At 42.6% G+C, this 13,232-nt stretch overlaps 1 protein-coding gene across 1 annotated transcript; it reads left to right on the forward strand.

Moving 5' to 3' along the window:
- The first annotated feature begins 7,534 nt into the window (after window positions 1-7,534).
- On the forward strand, window positions 7,535-13,232 carry stc1 (stanniocalcin 1). The gene is made up of 4 exons (XM_085909992.1): window positions 7,535-7,703; window positions 9,914-10,056; window positions 10,396-10,607; window positions 11,082-13,232. The coding sequence occupies exons 1-4, from the start codon at window positions 7,535-7,537 to the stop codon at window positions 11,386-11,388; spliced, it is 831 nt and encodes a 276-aa protein (XP_085766118.1). The 3' UTR covers window positions 11,389-13,232.

Below are 13,232 nucleotides of genomic sequence, written 5' to 3' on the forward strand. Positions count from 1 at the left end.
TGAGGAAAGTAAAAATAACCTTTCCCATTTGTGTGCTAATTTAATATCCTGTGAACAAGAGGAAGAGTAGCGTGACCCCGGATGAGCCTTGTTTGTACTCCCCGCTCGCGCACACTTTTATTAAGTTCTTGATGGATTGATGGAAAATGCACGGCAACTTTGATATCTTGGCTGTTTTCGCAATAGCTATTAGATGCGAGCTGAGTCGCTGACCAGGTGTAAAACATCAAAATATCTGTTCCGAGCTGGCTTCAACAAACATTTGGCTGAGGCCTAAATACGATTGAGTACATATTGAGTGCATTAGCAAAACATTTGTATCTCAAATCATGTTTCCCCATTGAAACGAACGGGAATCCCATTAATCCGTTACTTCCCCTTCAAAACAACGCTGTTGTAATGTGTGTTTTAATAATAGTTCCATAATCAAGTACAATGCAGAAATATACAATAATGATATTAATTAAATAGAATTTAAAAAGACTTGTGATTACACTTGCCGATTATACACATTATAAAATAGTTTCAGGTTACGTGAGGATTCTGCTGGTCTCAATTGGCCACGTAGATCAGGCACATCCTTGCACTTCGATTTTCTTACACATACGTATGTATAACCATGTGCTCTTTGTCAAAAGAAACGAAATGGTTATAGCTGCATGCTGAGAGTGAATGGAATGATGTCGGGGTTTTTTTTTTCCTTCAAAAGAAACAGCAATGAGCTGTGAATAGGTGGCAGACGGGAATCTGCAGAAGGTCACTTTGAATGAGAAAAGCATAATAATAAAAAAAATAAAAAAAAAAGTGAGTGAAAAGTGTTGACTGAAACTAACAGATGTTGCATTGCTTTTCCTTTTCCACACAATAAGATCTTTATCTTGGACTGTGAATTAAGATTATGTAACTCATCTTGAAGTGGGCTGGTTATGTGGAAGTGCAGCTACGCTGCTACTGTTTGCTGTGATCTACTGTATGGAACCGCCAACATATATATTTATATCATCCAAAAGAGATATGGACATGAAGCAAATAACTACTGCCTGACCTGCCACATGGCCGCTCCCATGAGAGGCTTGACAGCAAGGCCACGGAGTGCCAGGATCCCACAGTGTCCAGAGAGCTCCTGGACCCAGGCACGCTTCCAGCCCCCAGCACGCACACCAGCCCATCATCCACGGGGCCTTTTCTTCGCCGCCTTCGTGCTGTTCATTAGGCTCCTTTGTTGGCCTTTTTTACATGGCTGGCTATATCACACCAATCTGCATTCAATTCCGACTGAGCTTTTGTTTCTTTTATTTTTTTTTTTTCCAGGATGTTCAGAGGGACTATCGTGTACAGAAAATAGCCACCGTGCCGCTATATTGTAGCCAAATAACGTCCTTCCACCTTTTGTTTTTTTTTGTTTTATAGATTTATAGGCAAGTTTTGAAGCCACTCGTCAGTGTCAACGCAACATGTGACAAAGAGAAGGAAACCGAGAGCCGCCGCTCGGCTCACGCAAGATGGATGGTTGCGAACCGATACGGGTGGGGGGGGGTGGGCCGCGTGCCTTTTGGAAATTGAGGGCTAGCACTGTGCAGCTCATATCAGATTCAATCAGAAACGGTATTAGCATGCAAATTGAACTGCCACTGCATTTGACAATATCCAAGTGTGACACCATCGGTCTTATCACACAGCCTGATGAAATATTGTACAGCTTTATGAGTACAGTACAAGCCCGTGGGCGTCCGTGGCCATTCTTAGTCATTCCACTCCTTCAAATGAGCTGCTGGTGACTCTTGGAAATGGATTCTGAGAGAAGTGACAGAACCTGATGCAGCACAACTTCCCTGGGTTGAATTAATGGATGAAACACACACTTGAAATGTGTTTGTCATTTTGTGATTAAAAGTGCAGTTCACTAGGCCCGGTCCTACAAGTTCCCAAAATTCATCCAGATTTTATGCGAGCCAGACAGGTGAGAAATACAGTCGCCTATAAACAGTAGAAATATTGTGTTTTACAAGAATACTTTACCATCTTTACAATGGCATTTGGTAGCTGAGGATGAAACAGCAGAAAATATACGTGCCGCGCCGGTTCCATTCAAATGATTGGGAGCATGTACTGAATTTTGATGTATTACTTTAGTTATCGGTTCAACAGTTCCGCTTTTTTGTTAGCCATTACAAAAACTAGCAAGTGGCCCTCTAGCGGTATGAAAAACAATCCTGAGAATACCCAAAACGTTGTTCCATTATATTAAAATTTTATTTACGTACACCTACTAGTCTAAATTTGGCTTTCTGATTAATATTGTGTTTGTGGAATATGAGAAGAGCAACAAAATTGAACTGTTTTTATCAATATCGGAAGGCGGCCATTTTGCTAATTGTTGTTGAATGTCAATGACATCACAGAGTGGCAGGTGGATGGGACAGGTGGAAAGCAAATTATTGGTATATATATATATATATTGGTGGTTATATGTATGAGCCAGTAATACCAAGAAAATCTGAATTCCCGATGATATATCACCAACGTAACCTATAAAGGGGAAAATGACAACATCGTTCGCGGCATGCCCGAAGTCATCTTTGACAGCACCCCTTCCAAAAATAAATCAAAACATACATTGAAATGTGAGTGATTGAAAACGTGTGAACGGATGTGGGCACTACTCCAAAATGTATTCCTGAGATGCCTGTTCTAGAGACACAACCAGATGGGTCTGAACTACAACCAGATGGCTGGCTGAAGGTAACATAGGCTAGGTAGTGCATGCTTACACACACGCACACGAATGGATGTACTGGACAGTATCTCTGGAATCATCACAAATCACGCACAAATGTGACTGGGTAGGTATAAAGATGTAAATGAGAGAGACAAAATGAATATACCAAATGATTATTTGTGGCCCTTCATTCATGTTGGATATTACAGCATCGATTAAAAAAACCCCAAAAAACAATAGGAGCAGCTTTCAATGACCACAAAACTAGTCGGCTCCGTTCACACCCACAACGGCGCAAGTCACCTGTTTTAAAAATAGCATTTGGAGTTACATGCAATTATTTACATCTGAATGACTGAATGAATAAAATTCGTGAGAAACAAAATTGTAACTGAACGTGAGAATCTATTGTATAAGAGGAAATTCAGCTGGACCAAAACACTTTTTTTTTTTTTAAATTCCCTTTGTAAAATCATGCATAACATAGCAGCCATGACATTGTTTGATGTCATGTTGAGGAATGAGCATGCTTACGTGCTACGTTTAGACATCTGCTGAGTCTTGCTCGAAGACAAAAACCATACAGTCATTTTGTCACACGCAAGCACATGCCAAATGTAAAACAAGGCGGTGTTTATTAAGTGCTCAAAACAATTCAACTTTATACTGTATGATCTATACAAACGTTTTGGAAACTGAAAAATGTGAAGGCACACATTTCTGAAATAGCAATTATCCATTTTTTTTTTATTGTCGAAGGCTAACTGGATGAAAAGCGCCAAAAAACTGGAACAGTCTTGAGGTTCTTGCAAAGTGATGCAACACAATTTGCTAATTAGTTGTTATTGCAAGCATCAAATTACAAATGATATGCGATTTTCATTTTAAAAACCTCATTATTCACTTTTTCCACATTGGATTGTAGCCAGGATTTTGCAAGTTCATTGCCTTTTGTTTTTTATTGACCTATCAAAGCCTCAACTTTTTGGACTTGGGATAAAATGGTAGTAAGTAAAATAAGTCTATTAGATTTTTTTTTTTTGAAAGCGGACTAAAACTAGAACATCTGCAAGTGAAATAAGATGAAATTAAAAATTTAGAATGCCCCAAGGATAAAAGTGATGTAAGCTTTCGCTTATTCTGCATATTACTCCAGGTTGCAGGTGCACTCTAATAAAAGCGGGATTTTCCACCCTGAGTAAGAACAGCCGGCATCATCAATGCGATCCAGACCTTTCGATGGGTTCAATAAAGGCGACGTTAAAAGTCGGCAGCCAGTTGACGCCGCGGGTTAGAAAAATAAAAATAAAAATGCTGACTTTGTAAATAAATTAAAAGTCCACATTTATGACACCTATCAGCAACAACGGTCTGGCTTTCTCTAATGGGACTTATATAAAGCTAACAAATGAAATGTGTGCATTTAGGACAGAAACATAAAATTAGCAAAAGTTTCTCAAAGTGGGAGGGGGTGAGGGGGGTCATCAAAACCACACCGTGGCAACAACAAACTGATCGTCAACAGTGGATGTTTTTTTTCCCCATAATTCTGCGGCCTGACTAGCCGCACGCACCTTATGTAAAAGTTGACCTCCCGTGGCCAAATATGCAAAATGTAAAGCACGCAATATCTCAAATGACCTTTTCTAGATGCCTTGCACGACCCCTGTTGTGCTGGCCCAAGGCTCCTTATGGACTTTATGACACCTTTACATGGGTTAACTAATGTGTGTCCTAAGTGAGTGTTGATAAGAAGCCAATTTTTTTTTTTTTTTTTGCTGGATTTGCAATACAAGCTTGTTTGAAGAACGGATGAAATTCGTAAGTCAAGGTAGCGCCGTGTACTCGTGGTGGCTGAGAGCCGTGACAACTTTTTAACACGCTCTCGGATGCAAAGCGGACGATATGGCGATATGACTCAATGCAAATGAAAACGAGACGCCCACATCGCGTCGACCCCGCTGCGCGTTCGCCCGCTTGACCGCCAGGCGAACTTCTCAAGCTAGCCTTGTTTTCAAAAGCAGGGCGAATCGCTTTCGCCTCCACCTGACACCATCGCGGCCCCGAAGGACGAACTGTAGGAGCGGCCGTCTTCTCGAGTGTTTTTGTGGTGTGGCTTGCCTCCAAAAAAGGGGAAGCGTACGCGGTAATACGCAAACAGGGATGACTTCCAAACACGTCAATAAGCTCTTACTTCACATTTAGCTGAGCTGGACTGAACAACACAGACAAATGTTGAATGCAAGAATGCCATTTTGAATGAGTTATCCCTTTATTATTTAGTATTATTATTTATTATTATTATTATGGCTGATAGGATGGCTAAGAAATGATTGACATCAGCCAATCAGCAAGAAATGGGTCTGATTTGTTGTTTTCCCTCGGTCGTGGTGGTTTTTTGAAAATTACATTAGAGGCTTACGAATGTGCTCCTGTCAGTTCAAAAATTAACAAGCATCAGACTTTTAACAAACTGAATTTGACAGAAGAAATCATGGGAGGAGGGGGTAAAAATGTATTAAAATAGTAAAAAAATTGTTATTTGCTCAAATTAAAAGAGCAAACATCAGGACGGTTACAAATCATTGTCCAGGCCTTGAATTTACACCCATGCTGAGCTGACGTATCAGGAAATACAACTGACACACTTTTGAGTTCCAAATTGTGCGGGTTCAAGACAACAGATGTAAAGATGCCTTACAAGAACAATCGAGTCCTGAAGTGTCTCCAAGATCTTACACTCATGGGTTCATATCTGCAGGATGTCTTGACTCTTGGACGCTCTATTGGAATCGTTTTCCCCAAGGTCGTAGAAAAGTATGTCGACGTAAACGTCCTCAATTGACAAGGATGTTGATCGATTGTTTTTTTTTTTAAATAATCACATTTGTGCACCACCTCAAGGCTCATATCTGGATCGTCTGGTGGAGAAAAGGTGCCAAGTGCTTGTCAACAAGTGCTGACAATGGGGAGGGGGGGGGGGGGGCGTGGGCAAGTTACGAGCAAGAACGATGTGCTGAAAACAAGCAGAGCACAAAGATATGAAGAGGATGTCTTCTGATACAGGGCAGTACAGTCAACCACGTCATGTCACAATGGGATGATTTATGGTTATCATTTGTTAAAAGAGATTTGCTATTATGACCTCTGCTTTGTGTGAAAGTGCACAACAAGAAGAACAGTAAATATTAATATTTTATTTGACACATAACTACTTTAAACGCTCATAAAAATTGGGTGTAATTTCATTTTCAGCTGCTAGATGGCAGCACACTTATTTATCTATGCGACATGCAAAACCGGATGTGCTATATTCCTTCACATCTTAGTTTTTGTGAAGTACAGAAAGCTTTTTGTTATTTTCCGTTGCTGTTATTTCATAATTGATGTAAACAAGAGGTGTCGCGGCCCGACCACCGGTATTACAAACTGTTCCAAGAGTTGATCTGGCGTTGCCATGGCAATGAGAGATTCTTCTTATTCCAGGCTAGTGTATCATCACAATGGTGTCAAAGTTGTTTTTATAAGGTCAGATTACTGCATAATGTTGCTTCACGCTGAGTTATCACTCTGCTCTTTGTGCATCAGATGAGTTGCTCATTCCGTCTGCTATGCCGCTGAGGGGGCGTGAGATAAACGGTCAAGTCCCACACATCTTCCTCTGTGTGCAACTGCAAGTCGGTGGACTTCTTGAAAAATGAGGCCGAGCGCACACATTATACGCTCGACGTCAACAACGCTCCACGCCGAGATGATTCGATAAGGAAAAGCAACAAAAGGCCTCACCGCTGTGGGAAATGTCATGTGATCAAATGATAGGTCATTTGAATACGGTGGGCGGTGGCTAATCCATTCCGTGATGCTGGTTGACTTCCAAGTTGTTCCAATTCCAAAACAGTCATTTCCCTATGGGAATTGTCAAAACAATCAGATAACATTGACCTAGAGTAGACAAATGTTTATGGGCATAGATGGGCTCATGAAACTAGCATCGACTTTAGATGAATGAACACAAACGGTGCAGCAACACAACAAAACAAAACTCAGGAGAATATTTTCTTTGGACTATAAAAAGCAATTCATCTTACTGCAAATGACTGAGTCGGCAGTTGTGGCCATCATTGTTTATATCGAGAAGTGTATAATATACTGTGACCAGGTGACACCAGTAGGTGCCACAGAATATATATTTATCCTGATTTAGCAATTCTTTACATTCAAGTACAGAACGTGTTTTTAAACGAATGCCATCGTTTTTGTTGGTGTTAGATGGAAAAAGAAAGAAAACACAAAAAAAGCTGCCCTCTCAAATGAAAAGTCCTTTGAGACAGACAACTTTGAACTTCTCGTATCAAGTGTTAATGGTTGTAAATGATTTTCTTCCAATTTTTTCCCGGTAACTTTGTCCATCTAATGCCGGTATCTAGATGACACGGTTGATGATGACTACGCTTCTAATAAAAAAAGATGAATGCATCATTTTCCGGATGGTCCTCGTGATGAATAAGGCGTATTATTATTATTATTATTTTTTTGGTCAATTAGTAGTGAAGCGAGCAGGAGCCGGTCCTTGAACGCAGCCTCGCGATTGGCGCAGGCGTCCAGCTCGTGTCGTTCCGAGCTCCTATATAAACGCGAGCAGGCTGAAAGCTCCGACTGAGCATCGGTGCCGTCTACCCTGGCTGCCTGTCTGTCATGCGAGTCCAAAGCACACAGAGGAGTAGCGCAGCCTGGTGATAGAGCAAACCCCCCCTCCCGCCCCCCCTTCCCAATTGATTTCTCTCCTTCTTTTGGTTCTGCTTGATTTCTTGCTGAATGAGTCTCCCGCGTCTCTTTGCGCTGACTTGTGACATCTTCGCCGGGAAGACGATGCTTCTGAGGACGGGACTTTTCCTCCTGATGCTGCTCAACGCATCTGCATACGAGCTGGATCACAACGAGTCCTATTCGTCCAGGAGAGCACGCTTCTCGGCCAACAGCCCTTGTAAGTAGCACACACATGCTTGTGCATCATCTTCAGTTGCGTGTGCGTCAGCCTTTTGCTTGGCTTGCTCACATGCACATTTCTTTTTTCTCTTATTTTGGCCTGTGCGGCCGTTTTGCAGTGCAATGAATTGTGCATTTTCTTTTTTTTTCTTCTTCTTCTTTCTTTCGGGTAATTATTACTTTGTTGCCAGTGTCCAGCCGGCAACAGATGAGCTTGGACCTGCTAGTGCTGCATAGCTCCCCCACTATTTTGTGCATTAGTGAGTATTAAAGAATATAAAGCTGCACATTTATTGGATTTATATAGGAGAATTTAAAACATGGCACATAAGCAGGAGATGTATACTGTGTGGATTCTGCACAAATTGGTGGAACACGGGTGGACAACCTACAGACCGTGGGTGCATTCAATCACCCGGGGTCGTGAAAGTCTAAAAAATAAAAATATATAAAGCCGATAAGAGGAAGCCACAAGTGTGCATAATAATACACTCTTGACTGAATGTGGCAGTATATTTAGGGTGACGCTTCTATTCACACCTCTGCTATTTTTTTGGTACGTGGGAGTAAGCACTGCACCTGATGAAAACTCACACAGGTGTGGAGAAGAGAAAAGAAAAAAAACTCCACACTTGAAGGATGGGATTCAAACCCAGAACCTCTGAACTGCAATGCTATCCACTTTCCACCTTTGAAATGTTAGCAACCAAGTATGATCCTTTGCAATATGTCTGAGGTGGGCTGGGGCCCCTTCATCGCTTTTTTTTTTTTTTTTAAATATGTCGCTATGGATGGGATAACATGGCCACCAGTCCAGGGTTGACCTTGGTGCCTCTCTCACCGAAATGTCATTTATTTCTAACCTTTAATGATACATAAAAAATTGGGCAGTTCCAACCCAAATCTTTTTTTTTAAATGAGTGGTTGCGAGGCCATTTGATGGTAAAAGCAAACATGGAAAATGACATTATAGTGACTGTTTCTTTTCTCATCCCATCTATCCAACACGTTTAGCACACATTCATTTGAGCTTGAGGTATAGAAATGTATAAAAGCAAGGGGAAAAAAAGATATGGCTACCAAATGGTGGAGCTGACTTATATGATTTATGCATCTATGGTTCTTCAAACAAAATATTTGCTTTATCTTTGTGTGTAGTTAAAGAGATTATGAAGTCTCTAAATCACAAGTGTCCAACTCAAGGCCCGGGGGCCAGATCTGGCCTTCCGCATCATTTTATGTGGCCTGCAAAAGTAAAAAAAAATGTGCAATGACTGTGTTTCTTGCTAAAATGGCAAAATTGCAAAAAAAGAAACCAACCATGACTATTTTTCTCCATTTTAGCCCAAGAGATCAGTCCACAATATAGAAGGAGCAGCTAATTGATCCATTTACAAAATACACAGCAAACTGAACCAATCAACATCATTGTCAAAATGGTAGCCAAGTGTGGTCAGGAGTCAGGCCGGGCCGATGGGCCAAAGTCAAAATGCCAGGACCAATTTTTTTTTGTGTCAGTCCAACCCTGTAAATGTCAATGTGGCCATCTACAAAAATGAATTTGACACTCCTACTCTGGATAGATGAATAGATGTTTCATCTGTTTGAATGGCCAAAACGAGCGTGGCTGTGCTTCATTGACGTGTTCTTTCTAATATCATGTTGTGATTCATATTTGGCCCGACTGTGGCGTGTGGCGACTCTCTAGTGCAGGAATACTGAAGTGGTCGGAGTCCCAAAATGTAGCTCCGCAATTACCAGTTGGTGCAAAAATAATTGAAGACAGAGGCTGGTGGCAGGACAGCGTGCACGTGCGTGTGTGTGTGTGTGTGTGTGTGTGTGTGTGTGTGTGTGTGTGTGTGTGTGTGTGTGTGTGTGTGTGCGTGCATGCGTGTGTGCCAACAATTCTCAGGAAACTCTTTGGTATTTCTGGTGCCGTTGGTCCAAAAGCTCTGCTGCGAAATATAGGCCCTGCCAAGGGAAAAGCCAAGCGGCGCCAAAAAGTGTCTGAGCCTCTGGGAGCTGTAAGGTGTCCAATCTGCAGTTTTGCCCCTCGCGGCTGCACGTCCTTTTGTGAATATTCTCCTTTGTCGGTGGCATTTTTTTTCCTCGCCCAGAGCCTGGCAACTGGAGTGAGAGTGTGCAGTGGAGCTAGTGTTGGCTTGCGCCACTGATGGCTCATCATCATCATCATCTCTGTGCCCACAGCAGATGTGGCACGCTGTCTCAACGGTGCCCTCCAAGTTGGCTGCGGGGCCTTCGCCTGCCTGGAAAACTCGACGTGCGACACAGATGGCATGCATGACATCTGCAAGTCCTTCCTGTACAGTGCTGCTAAATTCGACACTCAGGTATACGCTTACACTCCCTCCGACGCCCGGAGTCGCGGCCGTACGGCTAGCTGTCAAAATATATCGTGCGGCGGGATCTCCACTTACGACTCGTGCGACACTGTGTTGTAAAATCTTAATGCATTCCAAAAGAAAATAGAAGCTACATCTTGATTGGACCAATAAAAAGAACAACAACCAAAAAACCCACAAATGACTAAAAGCTGCGCAGCCAAGACACACGAGACACAGACGCAAGACACCCATAAGAAATTCAGGCACTGATACTACAATACTATGGGGGATGAGGACGGTCCAAAATAAGTCAGAGTACCATTATGCTTTGCTCTTCTTCCACAGGGTAAAGCATTCGTGAAAGAGAGCCTTAAGTGCATTGCCAATGGCATCACCTCCAAGGTGTTCCTGACCATCCGTCGCTGCTCCACATTCCAAAGAATGATATCGGAAGTCCAGGAGGAGTGCTACAGCAAGTTGGATATCTGCACGGTCGCCCGGACCAACCCCGACGCTATCGGCGAGGTGGCTCAACTGCCGAGCCACTTCCCCAATAGGTGAGCGGATGCAACTTAGAGCTAAAAAAAAACACAAGATGAGGACAACTTTAAGACATAAGCACCAAAGTTAGCATCGCATGCTAGCTTGACTTTGCTAACCTCAGCCCGATTATTGGTTTGGAAACAGTGTTACTGGAGGTTACTCATGACTGAAAAAGGTCAGCTCGCAAGACACCTGGAGGCCTTTTGGCAACATTGAGTCGTCCGATTTGGAGAGTCCTCACCGCAAAAGTAGCTTAAAGTGCCGTCGTTGGTTCAGCAAATATAAATGTTGTAGACCGGATGCCCCTTTGACCTGGATTTATGTCGCATAACAGATGGCTCACGTTGTATTCACTTGCATGTTTTGGTTACCATCTGCTCAACGCGGCCGGGAAAATAGGGAAATAGAAATTCAACGGCGTGCCTCGTTTGTCGGAGTGGAGAATCGGCCTCGAGTGCTTATTGTGGTCTTTTTTTTTGTGGGCTCAGGTTCTACGGGAGGCTGCTGCAGAGCTTGATGGACTGTGACGAGGACACGGTAGAACGCGTCAGAGCCAGCATGGTGTCTCGGATGGGCCCGGAGATGACCATCCTCGTACAGCTACTGCAGAACAAGCCGTGCGCTTCCACGGCCGGCTCGGTGGCCGCCGCCGTGGCCACACCCACCGGAGCGGAGGCCCGCGGCAGCTGGCGCTGGTCTGTGGGCCCTCATATGTACAAGATCCAGCCTAGTCTGCGAAACAGAGACCTTGCCAGTCATTTTGGCAAAAAGCGCTCAGCCAGTGACAGCTCCTAACTTCGTTGCACTCCCAAGTTGAAATGGCTCCTCTATTCCCTCGGGGTGAACTCATTCATTCCTCCACTCGACTGGAAGTTATACAAATATGCACCTCCAGGGAATGCTGGACCGCCACGAGAGTTTGATTTGATTGTTGCTATATTGTGTATCCTACGTCTAAAGCTTGAGGGACACCCCACCCCCACATTCATCACTCCAACAGCCTTGCTCACTCTTCATCTCGTTCGGACGAGATGAATCCTTAAAAGGTCTTATGCCAAGCACAAAAGGGAAGAAACAAAAAGAAAAAAGAAAAAACAGCCATAGTGGTTCATATCTCTAGAGTAGGGGTTCTCAATTTTCTGGGGGAGAAGTGAAAGAGGTAGTTTTGTTTTTTGAGAAAGAAAATTACATCATAGGAATTAGGTTGGATTATTTTTTTTTTTTTTTCAAACACAACAGACGGATTTGGTCAGTGTTAAATTGTAATCTTATGAGAATAATGTCAATTATTTCCAATTGATAAAACTACATGAACAAGTAAATTTAAGAAATAATTTCAAATTTTGATTTTTTTTTCCCAGATAAGAGGCATTCTGTTTTAACAATGACTTTATCGCTTAAAAAAAAAAAAAAATCATGTCATATTAGAATTAAGTAGGGCGGGGATGTGTCAGAAAAGTTCCAGGACCCGCGTCACGACTCTACTCCCCCCCTCCCCCCAATAGAAGTTCTCCCCTCACGCTTTCCCTTCCCCCTTTGCCTAGGCTTCATGCACACCTGGAAGGCCATCTTGACCTACATAACAATAGGAAAACAGGGAAGAAAAAAAAAAGTCGTATAATTGGGAACGTTGTTCCAGCACGGCAATGCTCTTCTTGGCCAGGAACTGTCAGATACTTACGGCTTTGTCAACTGGTGCGTTGACGCAGCCAGGAGTTAGGGTGCTAATCCATCATCTGACACACAATAAAGGGAAAACAAGGAGTTTGGGATTGTAACACCAACCCTGGAGCTTTAAAAAAAAAAAAAAAAACACACCCGAATTTATTACTAATTATTTTGCAGATGAGAACCTCTGCTCTAGAACAGGCGTATCACTGGAGCCCACCACTTCAATGCTGCAAATTGAAAATAGGATTCTCCAGGGCCCAGTTGTCATGGGACCATTCAAATCTTTTCCCTGCCTCCACTAAGCACAAGCTAAAGTCATCCATTGATGGGTTCATCCGCAAAGGGGGAGGGGGCGTTCTTTTCGTGATATTTTCGTGATGAGACCAGTCAAATTGTGAGCATGAGATGTGAAGATCACCTTCACGCGTATTCTTGAACGACTCTTACATGTACTGTATCCTCGAGGTAAATCTGCGACAGCCGTAGCTAGCCTTCTCCGAAGAGAGCGTGGTCGCCAGAAACTTTGAGAGAGATTATCTTCAACTGACCAAAAATCAAAGCAAACGAAACAAAAAAAAACATCAAAACTGCCCTGAATGCTTTTCATGAAAAACCAAAATACGAGTGTACACATAAAGCACATTTGATGCTGATGTTTGTTTTCTGATGACACATGTAGCCATTAGTAGTGACGCGTGTTGTTCGCAATCATCATGAAGCTCGTTAGGCCAAATCTGTCCGTCAACTCATCACAATGCATACGACTGTTGAGCTCTCCGGCGTCAAAGGCACTACGTTTATGTTGCTGAACGACACACGCGCTCGCTTCCCCGAGTGACTATTTTAAAAAAAACACAAAAAAAAAAACGCAACAAATAAGCCTTCGTGGAATTATATTTATTTTCCTACTATATTATTTAATGTCTTATTTTAATGCACATATTGTAAGTTTCATTCGCTTAAAACAA

This window comes from Syngnathus leptorhynchus, chromosome 4, assembly GCF_054491065.1.
Source record: "Syngnathus leptorhynchus isolate UIUO chromosome 4, UIUO_Slep, whole genome shotgun sequence".
Taxonomy (NCBI): Eukaryota; Metazoa; Chordata; class Actinopteri; order Syngnathiformes; family Syngnathidae; genus Syngnathus; species Syngnathus leptorhynchus.

Excerpts from the sequence above, each read along its gene's own strand:
- stc1 (XM_085909992.1), top strand. The coding sequence starts at position 7,535 with ATGAGTCTCCCGCGTCTCTTTGCGCTGACTTGTGACATCTTCGCCGGG. Across the intron at positions 7,704-9,913 it reads CTTCTCGGCCAACAGCCCTT|CAGATGTGGCACGCTGTCTC; the intron begins GTAAGTAGCACA and ends CTGTGCCCACAG. Across the intron at positions 10,608-11,081 it reads CCGAGCCACTTCCCCAATAG|GTTCTACGGGAGGCTGCTGC; the intron begins GTGAGCGGATGC and ends TTGTGGGCTCAG.